The sequence below is a fragment of the Osmerus mordax genome, chromosome 5 (assembly GCF_038355195.1).
Source record: "Osmerus mordax isolate fOsmMor3 chromosome 5, fOsmMor3.pri, whole genome shotgun sequence".
NCBI lineage: Eukaryota > Metazoa > Chordata > Actinopteri > Osmeriformes > Osmeridae > Osmerus > Osmerus mordax.
Window position 1 is genome coordinate 15,037,174 of NC_090054.1, and position 23,423 is coordinate 15,060,596.

The window sequence follows — 23,423 nt, forward strand, 5'->3', positions numbered from 1 at the left end:
AGCAGTGGCATGATTCCTGTTCCTCATGTGCACAGCCATGGTGGTGTTGATGTCCTCAAAGCTCAGGTCTTTCCTATTCTAGCTAATCCTGCTTCGCTTGACTAAACAACCTTCCTCTGGGACGGAGAACTCCAGCAATCCTGTCACGTTGTGGCGCTCTCGCCAGACTGACGTCTTCTCTGATGGAACATGACAATGGAGGAATTTACTCATTTGTTATCCTCCAGGATGGGATGCAAAACACCGGGGAACGTAATGAAAATCAGTGCCCTATCTACCCACCCTCGGTGCTCTAAATGGACCGGCTTTAGACTTGACCACAAAGAGACAGCAGCCTGATCGCTCTGTTATCCTTGGCTTTAGCTCTGTAGATAAAGGCTGGTGTTTTCTCAGATAATCTAACGCTAGTAGTGGTATGTCCAAACTAACTGGTGAGGTGAGACGAACACCAGGGATGGTGGCAGCTGATTTCTTCCATAACCACCCTTTTATTTATGTATCGTTCGCCTCCGAATGAAAATGTATCCGCAATTATTGTTTGGAAAACGGTCCTCGGGAGGGAATGTCACCAAAAAGGAACAAGCAATCACTTCACGAGTCTATTGAGCTCCACCACGCCAAGCCTTGCTCCACTTGTGTCATTTAGCAGCAATCAGAGCTTTTATTTCCTTCACAGTGTTTAAGTCAACACTTATCAGCTGAGGTCATTTCCTGTAGTGTCAGTGCCAAAATATGCCCATATTTTTTTCTTCTTCTATATTATAAGAATGTGTGTGTGTGTGAATAATTAATGCAGGGGGCCATTGCCGTTTATTTACTCGGCTGAATTGACATGTTTATTGTTGCTGAAACAATGTGCTAGCTAATTCCCCCTCAATCAGCGCTTGTGTATATCCTTAACATGCCTAGGTAGTCCACACGCATTTCCCCATAATTTCCAATTTGATTGCCGACGTTTCCTCGATCAGCCATTTTACAGTCCTGAATTTATCTCCTTGCCTCTGGGGCCTTTGAAAAGGTTGACTCATTTCAATTAGAATAATAAGCAGAAACGATAACAGCAAAAATACTTCCTCCAAATCTCGCTCATCTTAATGAATGGGTTTGGGGATTTTCAGAGTGGCTAAGCTGGCTGAATTTTAAAGCCGGTCTCATTGTCTCCACCTGCCTATCACCTATTATCCCCACACCCTTTCCTCCTCCCACCCCAAACACGCACGTCCCAAGTCATGTGTTCTCTCGTTCACTCTCTCTGTCGTTGTCTTGCCTTTTGTTTCTTTTTTCCTTCCCTCTGTTCCTGTGTCGGTCTTTTTTTGTCTGTCCTTCAAGTCTCCTCTATTTACGTCTGCTTCAAACACTACCCTGCTACTGGACTCACTCACCTGGATCTGCCCTCATCAAGGGGATATGGGGGGTGGAGGAAACACACACACACACACACCCTCTCCCTCTCAACTGTATTATTGACTTGACTCTGTTCTCTCTCCAATGTGTGTGTGTGCTCGGCGTGTCAGTGTACGTTAGATTTAACTCCAGTCATGGCTTCCCACTGGAGCTGGAGGAAGGGACCAGCATCGCCAAGCTGAAGGAAACCGTGGGCCGTCTGCAGGGCGTCCAGGGGGAGCACCTCAGGGTCATCTTCGCCGGCCGAGAGCTACGCAGCGACTCCACCCTCCAGGTTAGGGCCGCCTCTTCCGATCATGCTTAACATTCAAAGGAAGCCAGTGTACGGGCTGAAGATCTACTGTGTAACCCTCTACTCCACCCTGTTGAACCCCAATCTGGCCTGCCCCCTCCTGCCCCTGACAGGGTAAACAGAGCCAGGGGATCCTGTGAACTTTCGCCCGCGGCGCTTCATTAAACCTGACCTTCTTAATCATGCATCCAAACAAGTCAGGCTCACGAGGACCGACCAGGGAGCCCAGACTCACACGGCCTCTCGGTTCGGCGCTTCACCTCTTTATTTCTGCCCGCACCCTGGGCTTTACCCTCCTGCCGTAGTGCAAAAGCTGGGGCGAGAGCTAGGATGGGCTATTTAGCGGCGATGCTAACGTGCGCTAGCGCTGGTAGTCTGATTCAACTCTGCCCTCTACAGTGTGGATATGCCACTACGTGTTTGTGGAAATGAGGGACTGCATGATATTGGCTTTGCCTGCCCCCAGGGGCTTGTTGGATGGGAAATATGGTGGCCCTGAAGTGGCTTATGGGGGAGGAGGGAGGATAAAAGGTTACCGGGTGGTTGACATGGAGACATGAATTTTCTGAGATTCATGTGAAGACATGAAGGTGACCGTCATGCGCGTGTTTGCTTGTTTGTGTGTGAATGTGTGTGTTTGCTTGTTTGTGTGTGAATGTGTGTGTTTGCACATGGACATTGAGGCAATTCTCATTTCTGCTCAATGTGCACTATGCTATCAGGTTATTTTGTCTCATTTGCATGACACTCAGTGTGTGTGTGTGAAAACGATTCACGGAGCTGCCCTGAACGCTTGGCTCTGATCTCGCAAGAAGAGTAATAAAGTGTTCACAGTCTGGCGCTGCAATCAACAATGTGTAATCTACCTGCAGAATGGCTCCACTCTGGGTAATGATGCCAGATCATTTAACTGCTGCTGATTAACTCCCGCTTTTAAAACACTAACGATGACTAATGCGCGACACAAGGCACGCTCCATGCCCTCCCGCAGAGGTCAACGGAACACGCACTCCATGGCGGTCTCCTCTTGTCTTCTCTGTCCTTCAAACCTCCTCTTTTATGTCAGCCATGTTTTCTATTTGTGTCTATGTTATACACTGCCCTCCTGTGCCCTGAACTCTCTCGCTCCCCAGTCTCTGCTCCCCTCCCTCCCCCTCTCACACACACACACACACACACACACACAGACACACCGTTTTCCTGTGTGTGTGTTTTGAGAAACTCTCCAGCTCGATGGGGTTCGTTAGCACACCCTGCCAAAGGGTCACTACCCCAGGTTGGACAGTGAGAGGAGGAGGTGGTGGTGGTGTGGGCGCGTGTGCGCGTGCTCGGTGCTGTTAGCTGCCTGCAGGTCCCTGAAAGTAGCGGGTGTTTATCTGCCTCTGCCTCAGGAGTGAGCTGCTGACATTTGTAGTGAGCAGACGAGCGGCTGCTGTAATGCACGCTATTAGTTTTCTTTTTCCCCCGGGAGTGCTGCTTCTCCCTCTCTCCCTTCCTTCTACGCCTCCCCAAACTACCCCTCGCTCTTTTCTTTCTATTGAGTGTACCCCATCCCCCCCCCCCCTCCACCCCTTCAACTCAGTTTTAGTTTCCCTCTATTTTTATCCCCTCCTCTTCCCTTCTCTTTGTCACACTCCTGCTCCTTTCCATCTCCGTTGTTCTCCCTCTGCATATTCCTCTTTCTTGTTGATGCCGTTTCCTCTGTCGTGTCAGCGTCGCTGTTGTCAGAGAGACTAAAACACCACTGTTCTTCCCCTCAGTGCTGTGAGCTTCTGAACCGCTACCACATCTAACTCTCCTTGGTCCCCCGTTCATTACTGCTTCACAGCTTCCCTACGTGTGACTCACCTCACACGCTCAACACAGTCAAGATTCTGTCGCGCATTCCACTCGCCCTTGGTTTCGACTTGTAGCTAAACCCCGAGACAGGCTACGCTGATTCTATTTACTTGCCGTTCTCTTTGAGGATAATTGCGGTAAAACAATTGGCACTGACACGGTTTCTTTTAGCCGAGCGGCGCTCCGCTCCCTCGCTTTAGCAGAGTGAGCTGCGCGGGGAGTTGGGAGTCCCTGCCCGCATTATTCACACAATCTTCACAGGATTTCAGGCGCTTTGCACGGCTTTCGCCCGCCATATGTCTGGTGTGTGAGGGACTCAGCCACAGACGAGGCCTGTCTCTATCAGTTAGAGGGCCATGACTGGCTCAGTGTTATCTTGGTGGAATTGTACGATTTCTCAATTGACTGACTATTCTGGGCTTATATCCAGGGGAACAAGGTAAGGTAAGAAGAGGTGGTTATAATTCTGTTAGAAGCCTTTAAATAATCCACTGGTACATCTCTGCAACCTTCAAATGATCCACATTTACCTTCCACTATTAGAAGTAGTCAGTTGCTTTCAGGAAAGTCGCTCTCTGGACAGTGCACTTGGCGATCAAATAAACCATTCACTTGTTGATGATATTATTTCGGCATAGTTTGCCTACCCTGAAGGTAAACTGGGCTGCCTAGTTTGGTCCTTTCCCAGTCATTACAGTCCATGCACACATCTGGCCCATCTGAAGGTACAGGGTAATTGATTGCATCCCAGACACACCATTGAGATTCAGGCACAGGCGGTCTTTTAAAGATCCCAGACATTACTAATTCAAGGGGCCCCTGTCCAGAAAATACCAGCGCCTTGTTGATCAGAGCGCCTCCAAAGAGCAGATCAGAGGAGGGAAAGGTCACATGCTTGCAACATAAATACAGCCATGCACCTGGCACCTCTAATTGGGCCAAATCAGTCACTGGCCAGGAAGCAGCCAATAAGAGATCATCTCCCAGCACCTTTGGGTAGCAGTGATGAGATCCCATTGCTTCTCAGTGCTTCTGCTGTTGATTGTTGTCACTCGATTGTATCGTGTTCAGAGCCCAGTTGGTATCTTGTTGTTTGTAATTAATCTCATCAGACGAGGTGGACTTGGGCTGGAGGGGTGTTTGTGTGTGTGTGTGTGTGTGTGTGTGCGCACGTGTGTGTTGTGTACACAGGTGTCTGTGTAGCTTGAAGTCAATTGATAAGAGTTCCGTCAACCTTTTGGTTCTGTTGCTTTGCAGTGATAAGAGCAGAATTGTGACTAGCAAGGAACATGAAAGTTCCGATGATGCTGTTATCTACACACAGTTTACTGCTTCGAATCAGCAGTCTGCATCACACACACACAGAAAGTGGAGGCAGTGTCTGGTGCGGTTGACAGCTGGTGGAATGGCTTAAAGGGGTCTCTTTATTACTGAACTATGGCGTCTGTCTACTGAGGCATCCTGGATCTCCTCTGCAGTTATCACTCACCTCTCTGCCTTCCTCTCGTCTTCATTCAGACTCAGTAATCAGCTGGTTATGGAGGTTTTTTCTAGCTACCTTTTCTCACTACCTTTTCTCACTCTCTCTCATTCTCACTCTCTTTCATACTCTCTTTGTCTGTGTTTTGGATGGATGGTAATTACTGTTTGCAGGAGTATTTTATGGTTGATGGTGTAGGCAACAAGTTACTGATATTATCTGCTATATTACGGCATTTAGTTGTAGCGGGGTTTACTCGTTTAAGATTAGCAATACTTAATTTATAATAAAGTATGTAGTTCTTGGGGGCACCACCTCTTATTGTTAAAGGGATAGAGGAAACCTTATTGAATAATATTGAAATAATAGCCTTTGTAATAATCAGTCTAATCTTAAGTAGTGAATTCTATGAAAGTAGAGCAGATCAGATAACGTGAGTGATACGCGAGTATTATACACAATGATTTATTTAGGAGAATGTAATTATAATGAACAAATACCAGATAAGTTATGGGTTAGTCAGAGTAGTACAGTGGCTGTATGCAAATGAGGGCGAGCAACACAATGGCTGTGTAGAGCGCGTGTGAAGGGGGGAGGGAGAGAGAGAGGGGTAGAGAGGGACAGGTAGGCCTTTGGGGTAACAATGGACGAGCAAGGGTAACTGACTTAGCAAGGGTTAAGTTAACTAATTTGTAAAATACAATCAAACCTCAACAATTTAATCACAACATGCCAATATGTCACAAGTAAGAAATATTGCAAATCGTAGTTACTTTTGTCGGTTTGAAGAAGGAGTCAAAGGTTCGTTATGTCCAACGAATAGAAAGCGGAATCTCTCGTCCAAAGTTCCGGGCGCTCAGTGAATGTGCCGATTGAGAGGAATAGGTTAGAGAGTGACCGGTTCACCTCAGTTTAATCCTACGAACAAGCGAGGGTGATTGTACGTTTGGGGGTTTTATACTCCAAAGAACAAGGGGGGGGTCCCCGTGAAGGTGACCTCTTTCATTGGTCAGTTTCCCCCCACCTGGGCGTCGTCCTGAGATCTGCCTAGGTGTGAAGTAGCTGTACCTTTTGAGTTCCGTTATTTCAACTGTCCATGGAATGCTTAAACTTCAGAATATAACAATACAACATTCATAAATGGTTTTGTTAGTATGGTACAATCATTTTGATATCAAGATTGGCTGACTTAACTATCCTTGAAGGGAAGTTATAATCAAACCTCAATTAAACAACGTTCTAAGTAAATGAGAAAAACACACATTATAACACATCAACTACTGTCATTGAAATAGTGTCCATGAGCCATGTAGTCCTTGAGAATATGTTTGTAAATCCACATAAGAAAGTTCTTCCTTATAAATCCTTTGTCTGATACTGTAGGCCGTGTGGCCTCTGTTTCTGACCCCATGCTGGGCCAGAAGCTTTGAAGCTTCTCCTCTGGGAGAAGGACAAAGGGGGAAGACCCTCTCCTTGTCGGGGGTAGGAGAAGGTGTGATGGTACCGTGTTTTGTCTGTGGACTGTGCTACATAGTGTTGCACATTTGAATTGCTTATGGATTCTTTATGATTTAAAGATTCTATTCATAGTCTTGGTCATTTCTTGGTAGTTGCTGTTTGAATTGGGTTTCTTTATCATGCCCTTTGATTGGACAGTGATGCTGTCACTCGAGAGTTTCCAAGGGGTAGGGGGTGGGAGCTGCCAGCCTATTGGATATGAGCTAAGTGATGGGAACTGCTCAAAGGGATGTTCAGTAGTTATGTGGACATGTCAATGTTGTTGTTTGTATTCATCGTAGTTCTTCTCATCTTGTTCATCTCCTCCCTGTCATGTGTGTCATTGATGTTCTTTATACATTCTTGTCTCACTGGCTCTGCTTAAGTGGAATGCTGTTGTTTTGAAGTCAACATTTATTTATTTTTTTGCCATCCATCCATCTGCTTCTTTTCTTTCCCCCTATGCAGACATTGACAGAAGGGATCTCGCAGTTCTTAAAAAATGTAATGACAAAGCCCCAGTGTTTAAACTGCAAACAAACTTCAGGGAGATAATTCTTCAAATATCCAAGTTAAAAAGCCTTTCAGGACTTTAAGCCAGGCTGATCATTAGGCCCCTGTTTGTGTACTTGGATTTTTAAGGATTAGATTTAGAATGTCTAGTGAATTTGCACATGGATTACTAAGTAGCGTCAAAATGTGGGAAACTTTCTTTGTCTGTGTTTTGGATGGATGGTAATTACTGTTTGGACATTGTTCACCAGCATCGGCATTATGACTAATGATGCTAATGATGTGCCAACCTGATAGCTAGCTAGCCATAAATATAGGCTTTAAAGATAAACAATCATTATAATAAAATATCCAAAGACTACAAGTCGCTAGGATAATAAATTTCTTTTCACGCCAACTTTCTCCTCTCTCTCTCTCTCTCTCTCTCTCTCTCTCTCTCTCTCTCTCTCTCTCTCTCTCTCTCTCTCTCTCTCTCTCTCTCTCTCTCTCTCTCTCTCTCTCTCTTTGTGTGTGTCTCTCTCTCTTTGTGTGTGTCTCTCCCTCCCCACCCCCAGGGATGCGACCTCCCTGAACAGAGCACGGTTCACGTGGTCCTCCCCCCCCCCGGGCTCGGCCCGGCGCTCTGAGCTTGTCCTGCAGCACCGCCTGGGCCGGGGGGTGGACAGCTTGACCCGTCTGGACCTCAGCGCCTCCCGCCTGCCAACCACCTCCACCGGCCTGGCTGTCATACTGGAGACAGATGAGCACAGGGCCAGAGAGCTGGCTGAAGAACATGCAGGTGTGTGTGTTTGGTACCTATATAAGAGAGTCTTCATGTGTGAGGCGGTATATGTCAGCAGCACACATAAAAGGCACTGTTATTTGACAATTTTATCGGCCGCATTTGAGCTCGGTATGGAGCTCGGACACAGCTCTTTGTGGGCCTGACATTTGTGCTGTGTATTTGAATAGTGTCACAACTCCCTGACTGCAGCTTTAAGGCGGGTAAATGGGATCCATCCAGCTTGGTTCCACACAACAGTGGAAGTATTGGATATGGCTGCTGTCACACAGTACAAAGGCAAAGCTTTTAAGAGACTGTCTCCGCCTGCCCTCCTCCACTCTCACCTTGTCTCTCTCCTCCTCCTGCTCTCTCACCTTGCCCGCCAGAAGGTCTCCTTGTCCTGCCCACTCCTTTCAGCCCACCTTTTGCTTCTCCTCTTTTAACCTCTCTCTCTCTCTCTCTCTCTCTCTCTCTCTCTCTCTCTCTCTCTCTCTCTCTCTCTCTCTCTCTCTCTCTCTCTCTCTCTCTCTCTCTCTCTCTCTCTCTCTCTCTCTCTCTCTCTCTCTCTCTCTCTCTCTCTCTCTCTCTCTCTCAGTCTCTCTCTCCCCCCTCAGCATCTGTAAAAGCATTAGCATAATGGAAGTCCTCTCATAGAAGTCATAAATTTGACATGGACAGGCTTATAAAACCCACTCTGCCCCATTTATTGGGAATCGTGTCAAGGTAGTGTGGCCCTCTCCGGCGCCCCATGCTTTTAGCACTAATGAGAATACTGCTCCACCGGTCCTTTGTGTGTCTGCAAAGAGGGGGTAGAGGGGTAGAGAAATATAAACAGCGAGTATGTGTATGAGGGTATGGGCAAGGGTTTGAGTTGGGTTTCTCTGTCTGTGTGGGCGCTTGTTGGGTTTGTTTACGTCCGCTTGCCTCTCTGTGCGTGACGGCTCGCAATGATGGGATGGTAACGGCCGAAGGGTGGGCGGCGTCCTTTCTCCTTTACTAAATCCTCTGACATGAAGATGTCGCCGGGCTCCTGTGCTCTAATTGGACGAGGTGTCTGTGTTCTGGACCCGTGCCAGATTAGAGGAGGCTGGAGACGGCCCTCGTCCTTGTCTTGTCCTCACACACACACGCCGTTGTTATTGGACCACGAGCTGCTTCTTTAGGCTCCGCTCAAGGACGGGACACAAAGGATGCACTCACCTACAGCAGGTATTATCCTTCAGGGTACCGTGCATCCCCAATTACTGTCTGGGCTTTGCAAGCCATTACGTCCCAAAGAAGTACATGACAGGCATACGGTATCTGTCGGTCCGTTCTTTTCTTCTGGTGCCTACAGAGCGCTCAAGCTGTACTCGGTATGTAAGTGCACCACATGCCTGCATGGAGCTCCAGCCAAGGGGATGGGTGGTAGCTCAGTTTGTCTGAGGACGCCCATGTGAGGACATTTACATTTAGTAGACGCTCTTATCCAGAGCGACTTACAGTAAGTACAGGGACATTCCCCCCGAGGCAAGTAGGGTGAAGTGCCTTGCCCAAGGACACAACGTCAGTTGGCATGACCGGGAATCGAACTGGCAACCTTCAGATTACTAGCCCGACTGCCTCACCGCTCAACCACCTGACTCCCGCTCAGTGGTAGAGATTTGAACAGGAGATTAAGAGGTTGCAGGTTGGAATCCACTAACCTTAAGCCCCCGCCCCCCGCACCACCCCCACTGTGCATCTCAAAGCAACTGCTAACTGAATACACTGTTCGTGACGTTGTTATTGTGAAATCCCTCCGACATGGCATGTGTGTGTTTTGTGGCCCTCAGGACCCCGGCCTCACAGCAGTTTCTACGTGTACTGTAAGAGCGTGTGCGGGGCTATCCAGCCTGCGAAGCTCCGTGTGCGCTGCAGCGTCTGCAAGCAGGGAACGCTCACCCTTAGTCGGGTAAGTCGCCCACCTCCCTGCCCTCCCTAACCTACCGGGCGCTGTGAGCGCTTGGCAAAAGTAGACGTGTACCTCCTCACGCAGGTCAAATTCTCCTTTTTCGAAGGACGTCTCAAAGGTTTAAGAATGTTGACATGGAGGTTTTGATAGTCTCAGCAGCATACATCGAGCCAAGATGAACGAAGCATTATGTTAGTAGTGTTAGCTAGTGTCTTTAAATTAAGGTACATGGCTCGTCTGTTTCCAAACAACACACGGCTTAATTTCCAGTGGCGGAATTAGCCTAAAAGCCTCTCATCGCCAAGCGTCCCGCAGTGAGTCAGCAGTCTGGACTCTCTCTCTCTCTCCTCTCTCTCCTGTTTCTCTCTCTCTCTCCTGTTTCTCTCTCTCTCTCATGTTTTTCTCCTCTCCTCTCTCTCCCGTCTCTCTCCCCTCTCTCTCCTCATCCTGTCTCTCTCTCTTCTGTCTCTAGACTTGGGCAGGAATCCCACAGCTCTTGAGTTTTGCAATTGTTTACCAAGCCTGACTGACTGACTTGAATGGTGCGTCACTGAGCCCACCTGCCAGCTGACCCCCCCCCCCCCCCCCCCCCCCCCCCCTCTCCCTCCTTCTCCTGCCCACAACTCCGCTCAGGGACTGTTTACTCAACTACCTTCATGCCAACATTGTCCCTTCTGTCGGTTTCATGCCAGGGATGGTGATTACCCACCTGCAGGCCTGGACGGGATTTGGGACCCGGTCCTCTACTCAAATCGGCTTACCTTCTACAGTACGTCCGTCTGCAGTGAAGGAGGCAGACGTGGGGACCATGTGCCCTCCTGAGGCAGCCAGTCCCAGGCCACTTTCCTCAGACCTCTGCTGTGTACCTGGTCGGTCTGAGCTGCCACTCAGGCTGCTATCTCCCTCAGCACAGGGGCTTTACTGACGCCCCCCAACCCCCATCACAGGCGCTGATAGAGCTGATGGGGGCGTGGGGCTGGAGAGGGAGGCTGTATTTCAACCCCCTCCTCAGACACGCTGTCAGCAGGGACAGGAAATGAGGCTCAGAGTGAGTTCCTGTCCCCCAGGCTAGCATTAGAGGAAGTGTTAATGATCATGCTGGTCTCTCTCTGTGTGTGTGTGTGTGTGTGTTTTGTGCGCGTGTGTGAAACTGTGTGTGTGAAACTGTGTGCCGTGAGAATGCGTTCTCCCTCTCATGACCCCTGGGTTTTTCTGCATTTTATGATTTGAAAAGCCCATCTAAGGTGCGCACATACCAACAAGCTCATTTCACTCGAGCACGATACTGCAAGTGCAGATACAAGCAAATTAGCATTAATGAATATCAACAAGGATTCCCTCTGAATTCAGCGAGTGCCTTGTAGCCTCTGGAGGCTCCATTTATCACCATGGATACACACACTTTCATCCGAAGTCCTCAGTGAGGGACTAATTGGACAAACTCTTTCACTCCCCACGTTCTGTTCCATATGGTGTTTGTGTGTGTGGTATGGACTAATACTTATTCATTCAGCATCAGTCAGAGGGATTTCAGTAGACTGGAGCACAGGTCCTGTCCTCAACTGACCAATCAAGGCAGCTTAGGGAGTGGGCATCACATGCCCACTCCCTAAGCTGCCTTGATTGGTCAGTTGAGGACAGGACCTGTGCTCCAGTCTACTGAAATCCCTCTGACTGATGCTGAGTAAGAATATTCACTGTTATTCACTGTAAGAATAGCACAGCTGGCATGGAGACAACCTGGTTTGTTAAACAATAATCTAATTAAAGCTTTGTGGGATGGAGGCGTTGACTCGGCGCCAGGAAACGAGGAGAGAGGGAGGAGGAGAGACAGAGGTGAACAATTGAAGGCGATGCGTTTTTGAATAATTCATAACTGCTTATTCTCATTAATCATTTATAGAGAGGTGTGCGTGTGCGTGTGCGTGTGTGTGTGTGTGCGAAGCTCAGACGTCAGGAGCCTGCGTGACCTTTCCTGGATGTTTCTGAGCAGGTGTGTGTGTGTGTGCGTGTGTGTGTGTGTCCATGCGTGTAATCTCCCAGCCTCCCCACGACGACATGCAGAACCCCCCACCCCCTTCCTCCTTTTCTGACCCCCCACCCCCCCACCCCCCACAGGGGAGTAATGATTTCCTTAACCTTTTCAGAGGCTTATTAAGGCCACTGTCAGAATGTTGAAATACTTATGCTAATGAAGAAAGGGGAAACAGAAGAGGTGTGTGTGTGCGGGGTGTGATGGGCTGGGGGAGAGATCTCCCAAAACATTTAGGAATAATCTTGCATCTTTATCTGCACGTTGTGGCTGTATTAGAACACAGTGTTGAATCTTCACTGTTTGGGGAGAACCGTTGTTTGAACGAGAGAGAGTGTAGTGTGTGTGTGTGAGAGCGTGGAAGGTGTGAGGTCATTGAGATATTTAAGGTCTCGCTCTCCCCCCTTCCCTCTCCCCCATCTCTCCCAGGGTCCTTCCTGTTGGGATGATGTCCTGTTGCCTGAACGTATCCATGGAGTCTGTCAGTCAGAGGGTTGCCATGGCAGAATAGCGGTAAGACCTCTCTACCTGGTCTAATCTCTCCCAGATGATCTGATGTAGTTGTTCTCTCCTCACTGTCACCTGATTAGCGAGTCATATTTGAACCGCATGTTGGAATGTCGTTTTTTAAAAGCAGCCAGGTCTTCCACAGCTCATAATATCGGGAGAAACGCTTCTAGCTTCGAGAAGAATAGCTCTCCCGACATCTCCCCCCCCCCCCCCCCCCCCACGCACACGCACACCCCAACACAACCCAACACAACCCAACACACTCCCCCTGTGCTGTTACTAGGAGTTCTATCTGAAGTGTGCCACCCACCCCACCTCAGACGACGACACGTCGGTGGCCCTGGACCTCATCATGCCAAACGTCCGGGCCGTTCCCTGCATTGCCTGCACGGACATCATGTGAGTTCAGCCCAGGCGCATTTACACACATGCGCGCACAAACACACACACACACAAACTCCCAAAGCGCTGCTCCATCAACTCAATTCACGGTTCAATTTGAAAGAAAACGTACGAATTCAAACAAAGAATTCAAGCGACACCCATCGCGCCCGCCCCAAACACACACACACAAACCCCCCCCCCCCACTTCACTGAGCATATTAGCAATCAGTCTCTCCAGAGGGAGGGAGTCGCAGTGTTCCTGAAGGTCAGCCACCGTACTGTACCCACCACTCACCCTCACAGGGCGAGGGGAGGGGCCCGGCGTCCCCTTCCAGCCAGACAATACCCCGCAATCAGCCTGGCCCTCCCAGTATCAAGGACACGGTGGCGAGTGTGATTGAAGTGGGCCGCGCAATTACCCTCCCGTGTGGAGCTGGTGTTTGTCTCGCTCACGTCTCTAGTTCCTCAGAGCACTCAGCGGGACTCCTTGGTTTGTTTAGAAGGGCAGTAGCGAGGACACGCACAGCCCAGGTTTACCTTGACAACTTGTGTGTGTGTGTGTGTGACAGGGTGAGAGGGAAGGTGGGACAAGTTTCTCGAACTACAGTATAAGGGCCAGTAGTGGCTCTCTTGACTAATGAGTTTTGACACCAAAGGATCATGAGACCTGAGAGTGGATATGTTACCAGGGAGAACTCTAAAAGATGATCAGAATTGGCTAGAGAGAAAATGTAGAGAGACCCCCTCCCCCACCCCCCCACCCAGAAAAAAAAGAAGAAACAAACAAAAGGTCTGCATGGATGTAGTCTACCATTACACACACACACACGTGTACACGGGCACACACACTCACACAAGTGCCCACCCACTAGTGGTGCTCAACCAAGATCAGACTTGTGACAGCGTAGTCCTGGGGGAGCCAGTCCCTCAATCGTCAAGATCGTTCTCCTGTCTCCAACTCGGTGTCTGTGTGTGTGTGTTCTCTCTGTAGGAGCCCAGTGCTGGTGTCTCAGTGTCCAGACCGTCATGTCATTTGTCTCGACTGCTTTCACATGTACTGTGTGACACGCCTCAACGAGAGACAGTTCATCCACCACCCACTCATTGGCTACTCTCTTCCATGTGCAGGTACGTGTGTGTGTGTGTGTGTGTGTGTGGCTTCTGTCAGTGATGGATTGTAGCTGCAGCTCGGGAAAGATGCTATCAGAGTTCTCTCCTTCCAGACACATCCGGCCGCCCCCTCTCTCTGCCGCCCCGTCCTGCTCCCTGGCCCAACACATCCTTTAGTGCCACGGGGTAATGGGGCTCTGGAGGGGGGGGGCGTTGACCCTCCACCACTGACAGCACCCTCTAATCTTTTCTTTCTCTTCCTCTTCTCTCTGTCTTTTTTTTTCTTTTTCTCGCACGCTTTCTTTTTCTCTCTTCCTCTCACTCGCACTCTTGGTCTCTCGCCCGTCCCCTTCTCTCCCTCTCGTGTCTGTTTCTCGTCGGCTGTCTTCCTCCTTCCTTCTCGCGAGGCTCTCCCTCCGTTTCTCGGCTCTGAGTCCGCTCTCTCCTCCTATTTGTTCTCCTTCCCCCTCCTCTCTGATAACGACCCCTCTTCTGCTCTCCACCCTTAATCGTCTCTTCTCTCTGCTCTCTCCGCCTCTCCACGAAAACAGTGTTCAGCTTCGCTACTTTTAAAAAGCCAAACCCACCTAATAACAGGTGGTATTTTAGTAGCTTCTGTGCCTAGCTGGTGTTTTAGGGCTCTGCATTTTATTGTGCATTTAACTGTCAGCTTTGTGTGTTTGTGTGTAAATAACTGGTGTGTGTGAAGATGTGGAGCGCACACATGATCTGTGTACCCTGTGCCAGCCTGGACTGAGGAGCTGTGTGTTGAGGCAATCCATCACTGTTTGTGTGTCTGCAGAGAGGAGATTGTGCAAAAAGGTCACACTTCAGCCTCAAATGCCATTTCCACTTTTAAATAACTTTTTCACCGCCGTGCCAGAGCTTGCTTGTTCAAACGTCAAACATGAAAGGAAAGAACACAAGTTGCAAGTGATGATTGCACTGCAACGTAAAAAAAGATAAAGATTGCCCCAAAACGATAAGCGTTCTTTTTCTCCCAGCATGCCATAACTTCCCTTTGAAATTCTGGCCTTTTACACACAGGTAGACTACAGGCGTGGCAGACAAGGAGGCTAATAAGGAACACCTGCAGGGTTTGATATTCACTGTACAGTGTAATACTTCTTCCTGATCCATACACTCTCCTCCATCCATGTTCTGCTGCCTTCCCCTCCATCTCTCCTTTCCTCTATCTCTTCTTTCAGCTGTCAACATGTTAGATGGTTCAGCAGCCAGTTGCAGACTAGCTATGCTCTGTTTATTTTCCCTCCCTCCTCCCTCCCTATTCTCTCCCTGCAGGCTTTGGTAACATTTCGGTCGCGTACATAGACCTAGACACAGTCATGCCTTAGAGAAAACAGCTCTGATAGGATACCTCTCCAGGAAGGCCAAAGGTCAAGACTCCATCTTGTCCTCCCTCTGAGGACATCGCACCAGGGTCATCCAGTCAAGCAAACACCATCACGCCGACAGAGAAGGGTAGAGCTAGCACGGCTCGCTAACACACCAACCAGCCATGTGTGTGCAGCCGAGCATAAGTTAGCGTTAGCACATGCAGCTACAGGGATAAACGTGAGACTTGTCATTAAGGTGGCTGGGATTCCATTTCCTCCTGTGACTCTTCGGGGTTCAGATGGGGATAAGGGCTGCATGCTAAACACGCTAAGCCGGCCCCTCGGCTTGGGGGGGGGGGGGGGGGGAGGGGGAGGGGGGGGGGGGGGTGAGGGGAGAGAGAGAGCATGTAAGATAAGGTGGAATTGCTGTTTTACCTGTTGGACTGAACTCTGACACTTTATCAGTGCTGAGAAATGTCCTTAAATGCCAACTACAGCCTGCAACTACCAACACATGCTAGGCTGGCTAAGAGCAGTAGTGATGCAGAACTTTACTTGTGTATATACCCAGAGATACATATTTCCATAACACACATTATAACAGGAGCGTAGATGTGGCGTCTGAGAACAAATCATATGCTGTCCTGATATATTGCCCTTTAGAGACCTATACCTGTTGTGAATCCTTATTTTCACCAACTGCAATTTTCTTCTAGATATATGCTTTGTAATGTAATAAAATGAAACCGTATCAGTAGTGTAATTAATATTCCTTAAGGGGGCTGGTATCTGCAGTAGATTTATACTCCTGGTTGAATTAATATCTGCGCTGGATAAATATTCCTGTGAGAACGTGCATCGGCTGTAGATTCCCCTTGGATGGAAAGACCTTTATCTACCAAAGATTAATATTCCGGTGAAGAGCAATATCTGGTACTAGATTTGTATTCCTGGAAGGACCTGTGAGGGCATATATTAATGACTCATTGGAAACTAATTCTCCATCAGAGAACATAGAATCTATTTCAAATGATGTCCTTTGAAACCAACTCTGAAATGCTGCGCCTGACAGAATTTATCCCCTTTTGTACTAAATGTGCTAACATGTTGCATTTGATATAAGAGTTTACAGTGGGCTAACCACAAGTTGTTAAACTACCCTTTTAAAGCCCTTTCAAAGATCAGGCCCAAAGTTTAATCACCAGTGTTTTTGGTGACGTGAAAGAAGTACTGTCTTGGGAAAAGTATGCTAGCGATTTAGCTAGGTGACGGCTTATACTAGAGACTGGAGTGAGTGTGGGTGGCACAGATTCAGCCTGTCAAAGAGATTTACATTTACATTTATTCATTTAGCAGACGCTTTTATCCAAAGCGACTTCCAAGAGAGAGCTTTACAAAGATCTACGGTCTTGTCCGAGTCCTTCCTGAGAAGAAAGGCTGTGGGTGAAAGGCTGCCTCTCCAGCCTCTCTGCACCGGAGAGGATGGATGGAGAACTGAGAGAGAGATGCCAGTCCTGGGGGAGGCGAGGAGAGGGCTGGACGTGTGGCCCGAGAAGTCCCACGATGGCCTCTCCGAGAGCATGTCATGCCATCATCTTATGAAGCTTCATTAGCCTAAAACCCTACAGTAGCCGCAAGGCAAGGGGATGGAGCGGGGTAAGCTTACAAGGTGTGTGTGCCTGTGTGTGCGAGAGAGACATGACAGAGTGAAGCGTAGGTCGGTAGACTCCCCAGAGAAAAAGGTGTGGTATTTCAGTGAGACTTTCCTTCAACACCCTCCACCCCCCCCCCCTCCCCCACAACCCCCCTCCCTTCCTCCCCTGCACTGCCTTCATTTCCTTTGAACTGCTGAACCTCAAAGCCTGGCGGTGAACCTCCACAGTTCTCGTTCTTTGTGTTTAATGTATTATGGGATGGAGGGGGAGGGGGCGACAGAAGCCAAATCTTAAATAATAGAACATAAAAAAGCACTTAGAGTATCCAGATCCATCCCTATAAATGATGAATAAAGGAGAAAACGTGTTGGTGAGATGACACTGATGTGCAACAGATCATTTCCACAAACTGATAGAGCTGCCTTGTTGTTGTGGCTCTGAATCTCAGGTCCTCTCTGAGACAGTGTTTGCTTGTCTGACGACCTGAGGGTGTGCGCAAGCGTGTGTGTGTGTGTGCGGGGGGGGGGGGGGGGGGGTTAGTTCATCCCTCTCCTGAATTACGGCCTCGCTGACTGACCTGTTGGCTTATCTAACGTGACAGATGGGCTGATGATGGGGGTGTGTGTAATAAGCCTGTATCACCTGGACATTGTGTGTGTGTGTGCGTGCTTGTGTGTGTGTGTGTGTGTGTGTGTGTGTAAGGGGACAGTTGTGTATGCCCTACTGGTGGCATTAGCATCTCATCAGAGTGGTGGACGGGGCAGGCCCCATTAATCCTCATCATGGTGGCTGTCAGCACAGAGAGCCTGTGCTGCACAACCAACTCCTTAATCAAAGAGATAATTAGCAGATAATTAGGAGGTTGGAAATTTGAAAAAACAAAACCGTTTTACTTCTAGCGTCTGAAGCCAGATTGATGTGCAATATGGCCTCGTGTTTGGTCTTGGCTGTCAAAACCACAAAGGGGAGGGGGAGGAGAACGGGGCGTGTGTGTGTGTGTGGGAGGGGGGGGTATTTGTCTGTGTGAGGAGTGAGCAGCGGTGAATAACATGCTCTTTATGTGTTGAGTCAGAATATTCCAATAGGACCTCGTTGTGTTTGTGTGCATGCATGTGTGTATGAAGGGGGTCATTGCGCGCTCTCATTTTTACATCAGCGCGCCACGGAGAGACCAAACATTACTGACATGTACACGGAGAGGGGGATGGAGAGAGCAGGAGGGAGGGAGGGAGAGATATTGAGAGAAAGGGAGAAGTAGAAAGAAATGAATGCGTGCAGATGGAGGCTGCTGGGGAAGAGAAGGAATGGAGACACAGGAACAAACCAGACGGTTCGGAGTGAGAAACGCTCATTTAAGACCACCAAGGACAGGTCAATCAGGAGATGCTGGGGCCAGCAAGGCAGCGTTGAGCAAACACGACAGACAGCAGAATAGTCACGCCACACACACACACACACACACACATTCATAAAAGCGCGCATTCAGAAACCCACACATGCTCTCACAAACACACACAGCTGCCGCCTCTTGCCGGAGGACCCGAGAACCAAGGGTGCGTTTCTGCCGTTTTCCTACCAGCCTGAGTGCCGTCCTCTCTCAGGTGTAAGTCAGTGTGGCCAGCTGCCCTTCATGGATGAGAAGGACAGCCAGAATGAGCTTCGCAGGCCCTCCATCCCCCTTTACCAGCCTGCGGACGCCTGAGGGGAGAGGAGGGGAAGAGAGGAGGAGGAGGAGGAGGAGAGAGGAGGAGGAGAGAGGAGGAGGAGAGAGGAGGAGGAGAGAGGAGGAGAGGCTGAAATATGACACGTACCTCTGTCTGCCATGGAGACGCTCACACCCACTTTTTATATGAGTATTGATTCAAGGCACACCCCTCTCTTTATGAAAAAAGGTCAATTTTTTTGTTATCTGTTTCAGCTGGTTATTAAAGTGGAAATTGAGTTATAATTCAGATGGATTTGGCTGGTGTTTCTCTGCGCCCGGCCGAAGGATCTCTCTTTCTTTCTCTCTCTCTCTCTCTCTCTCTCTCTCTCTCCGTGTGGATGTAACGCTGTCTATTCTCTCTGTCTGTCTCTTGTCTGCGCGCACACACTCACCCTCCTCTTTTCTCATGCGCACTTTTTCTCGCTCGGGCACTCTCTCTCTTTTTTTCCCCCCTGTCAGAGATGAGAGATGTGATAGAGGAGGAAAGGGCCAACTTGTCATAGGCACTGGGACTTTATGGTCTATTGAATGGTCACACTCATGGTTATATTTGTCTGGTAACAGTTAATGTTGGGATGTTTTTTAATTTTTTAATCAAGGAAACATTTTGTATTAGTGTCTGGAATAACAAAAAGTACTTCCAGAAGTAATATCTGGGATATTCAGAAGTAGTATCTAGAATACCGAAAAGTAGTTCCAAAAGAAGTGTCTGGGGCAATGTCTGACAATATCGAGAATGTGGGGTGGGGGGGGGGGGGGGAAATCTCTGCTTAAATATCTCCATCCTTACCTCCCTCTCTCTCCCATGTCTCAAATGATTTATTCTCTGGCAGAAGTGCTGACACCAACTTGAAAATCAGGAGCTTCATTCACTCCCTAAGAAGCTTTTGGACACAACAATGGGAGCTTGGCAGGAATGAGAGTTAAATAGAGCAGCTATTCAGATTTGACCTGGATTCAACCCTGCCTGCTGTACCTCCCTCCTCTGCCTGGGCTCTCTGCAGCTGGCCCGTCACTAATGGCTGCTGGGAATGCCCCAGCTCACTGGCAGGACCATACATGCTGTATGTGATTCACATAGAAACAATACTATGAGTACAAGAGTAAACAATGAGTTTGTGTGTGTGTGTGTGTGTGTGTGTGTGTGACTGAAGGTTACATTAACCCTGTTCAATATATTCCTTACCGGAGAGAAGGGGTGGCGCAGGGTGTTGTGCTCGGGAGAGAGGGAGAGGGGCTGCCTCCAAAGGGAACAGTTCTATTGACTGGACCCACAGACGGGTAATTGACAACACGGTGAGTGCAAGCGGCGTTCACATCACCATCACTCTGGAAGTTGGTGTACTGTTGATGGGCATCTGTTCCATCGTGCACATTTACAGATTGTTCCTGTGTTTGAAGGTGAGATGAGTTGTATTTCGTGTGTGTGTGTGTGTGTGTGTGTGTGTGTGTGTGTGTGTGCGCGCGCGTGGACAGTTCTGCAAAGTCTGCATCTCCCGCCTGCTGTCCTCTGGCGCTCCTGTCTAGTGGCGTTCTGCAAAGGAAGCAGTGTGTGTGAAAGTAACACCTCGTAAAAGGCTTTGCCGTCAGGAACTAAGATATGGTACTCTCCCTTTCCTTTTCCTCTCTCTCTCTCTCTCTCTCTCTCTCTCTCTCTCGCTCTGCCTTTTTCTGTCTCCTTCTCCCTCCTACTCTGTACTGCAATGCTTTTAAGTCCCTTAGCCTTTGAAGTAAAGGCAATTGGTTCTCACTTTGGGTATCGCCATGGAAACGCAGGGATCCGGTCCACAAAGGGGATCTGTAATGTGAGAGTGTGTGATTGGAGAGGTGTTACCAGGTGTGTGTGTGTCTCTACACACTGTGTGACCACAGAGTGTCACTGTCAGTTTCTGACAGTTAAGATCATCACTCATCTGACGCTGTGTGTGTGTGTGTATGTGTTTGTATACTGCAAGAAAGTTTTACCCTTATCGCTCTCCTGCATGTGTCAGTGTGACTTCTGAGTGAAAATGTGTCACGCAATTTAGTGTTGGTTTGTGTTATCTATGTGTTTGAGGTGTGTGTGTGTGTGTGTGAGAGAGAAAAGGAGGAAGGGCTTCTTCCAATTTTAATGTCAGTAATCAGTGGCTGATTCTGTTTGTTTGTGTGTGTACTTGTGTGTGTGTCCGTGCATGCGGGCACATGTCATGGACAGGAGAGCGTGTCATTTATCAGGCAGCACCATTAGAAATGTGTAAAGCACACTTGCCTGAGCTTTAGTACACAGCCACCCTGGTAACTTTGAGCACAGAGGGAAAGGTGAGTGGCGGTAATGGAAGCCATTTGTCAAAAGGCTGACCTTGTCCAGAATGGCTCCTGTCTTTAACAGGTTTCTCATCATGTGAAAGAGAAAAACAGAGCAGGCCGTCCATGCCTGGCCTTAAAGGCTGCCATTCCAGAACCCTTCTGAACTGTCCAGACCTTATTATTACTACTGCTTGAAATGTCTATTCTTCATATGTTTCCAACCCTGTTAATTCTGACTTGAACATGGGAAACCTCCCACTTCAAAGGCGACCTGGGACCTGCAAACCTTTTTCAGTAGTTAGACAGACAGTTTGTCTATTCAGTCCCTCTGCGGTCTTTGAAATATTTCTCCAGTAGTCATACCCTAGCTATGCCAGTTTTGACTCTCAATTTGCTGCCATTTAAACTATGACATTTTAACTGTCATACCTGTCAACTATATGCTTTACTCTAGAAATAATTATAAAATGACTATCAAACTCCCCAAGCCATCACGTTGTGGAGTTCTGTGCTTTCTATGTCCCTAATAGCCTAAAAAAATACTTGACAAATGAGTCCTAAATACAGCCCAGTGTGTAGCTGAATCATTAGACGACGGGGTATGAAATGGTTTGATCAGAGAGCGAGGGAGGGGAAGGCAGGCTGTCTTTCATCCTGAACCCTTCTCTTTCGCAAATGTCAACGGAACACTCCCAATATCCTCCAGGGATTAAGCAAGATCGGCGGCTGCTTGCCCATTGATTGGCTGAGTAATTAAGCATTCTTTAAGCACCTCCAGTTTGATTGGGCTTTCAAATGCTAACTAGCTCTCGCTGTTGCTCTCTGTCAAAAAAAAAAAAGAAAGAAAAATTGGTTCAATCAGAGCTTGATTTTTTTTGTGATAACTTGCACCTTGGAATTATGAAAGGCTTTTGTTTGATTTCATAGTGGAACTCTTCAATCAGAAAAACAAAGCATCAAATAAACACAAGTAAATATATTTTTGTATGTACGGAAAATAGCTTTTCTGAAAAGGTTTAGACTTTTTGATAGTATTGTGTCATGAGATAGAGAGGTATTCCTTGGCCTACGTTAGCCTTTGGACTAGGTAAACCCATCCGTCAACCCAGGTCGTATTATGAGTCGTGTCAGAGCTTGCCACAGGTAAGTTTGTCCAGGTCCAGACTGTGCTGAGAGTATCATAACCCTAGTAGGTTCTGCCTGTGTGTTTACCACTATCACATCAGTCTTCCTTAAGACCACACGTCTCTCTCCCATGTTATAATAGCCCTGTGGCCTGCTCCTATTAAGGCTAAAGAAGTGTGTGTGTGTGTGTGTGTTTGTCTCTCCTCTCTCATTTATCAATGACCCCTTGTCATTAGGCCTCTCCCACAGTCCCTGTTCATGACCATGCTTTAATGACAGATATCTGGCTCCTCTGCTTCAGTCCAAAACTCAAACACAACATTCTCTCCTTGTTTCTCTCTCTCTCGGGATTGGGTGACCTTAAAGGCAAGTTTGTGCCCTGCAGCGTAATAGATTGATTAATGGTGTCGCAGACAGAAACATTATCGACTGGAGATCAGGTCACCAACACTACAGATGACTCACTTTAATACGGAGCCATCTATTTGTGAGAGAATAGCAGTGATATCTTACAATATCGTCTGAAATACTCTACAGTTGATGTCATCCCTTTATGGCCCTGTTTATACATTGCAGCAATAGTGGCATTGTGCAGTACTCTTTTCCACAGCCCAGACATCACAAGTGTATTATCTAATGTTTCACAGTTGGAAGCATTTCCCCAAGGCCACCGACTGTAATATCCCTCACCACATTACACCTCCTGCTGGCCCCCTCTCACTCATTAGTTTTCTTTCAAAACTCCCAAATGTTAAAGATGTGTGCGGCTTTGTGAGCCAACAGGGGGCACCATACATCACACCCGCTCCCAAAGTACACGCCACGGGTCTGGTAATTACGAGGAAGGAAGAGCTAAATTAGCCTAGCACATGGCAGTGGTGGCATCATTATGCCGGGCACTGGGTCGTAGCCGAGGCAGACGGACTGCTGAGGAGCTGGTGGAGGCACACCACGCCGCGCGGCTCACCCTGAGTTGTTTTTGTCAAGTGTCAGAGTAGTGTTTGTTTCCAAGTAGCTGTAGGTTTTTCTTGTTGTAGAGGAAGACAGAGGTTGTCCTGTTGTTTGTTGGTTTTTCTTCTTGTTTTTCTTCATGCCATCTTTTCTGGTTTTGCTGTTGGAGCGTTTGTCTCGGATCATTATGGGTTTTAAAGATGAGTGACAAGTGAATCAAATGAGAGAATTAATTTAACTTTAAACTGCATTAGTCTTCTCAGTCATTCATGCTTATCAGTTTGCCAAAGAACGTGTGTATTTACAAAATCATCCGGTTGGTTCTGATAGAGTTCCAACATTAACAAGATGTAACAGGCCTTGTTTGACACAATCCAGATATTAGACTGAAGCAAACCCCTCTGGTTCTTAGCTCAATATTCCAGACTTGAGGCAATTCTCCACACGGTTATGAGCCAATCAATAAACAGTGTGAAGCCCCCCGGTTAAACAACAGCCAATAAGTAGCCGTAGAGTGAATTGATTCGAAGCTAAAAACTATGAGAGCTACGTTATTTTCCTTTTGACTTGAAATGAACACACAATAGATGTTAACGCTGGGTTAGTT

The 23,423-nt window shown here is 48.0% G+C and overlaps 1 protein-coding gene across 1 annotated transcript in view; it reads left to right on the forward strand.

The window, feature by feature from the left end:
- Positions 1-218: 218 nt before the first annotated feature.
- prkn (parkin RBR E3 ubiquitin protein ligase) overlaps positions 219-23,423 on the forward strand; it is a 30,827-nt gene continuing 7,622 nt past the window's right edge. Inside the window, 8 exon segments of the mRNA XM_067235673.1 lie at positions 219-252; positions 1,515-1,678; positions 7,580-7,621; positions 7,623-7,803; positions 9,603-9,721; positions 12,183-12,266; positions 12,547-12,662; positions 13,639-13,775. Of these exon segments, the coding sequence (XP_067091774.1) occupies positions 234-252; positions 1,515-1,678; positions 7,580-7,621; positions 7,623-7,803; positions 9,603-9,721; positions 12,183-12,266; positions 12,547-12,662; positions 13,639-13,775 (862 nt within the window). The 5' untranslated portion in view covers positions 219-233.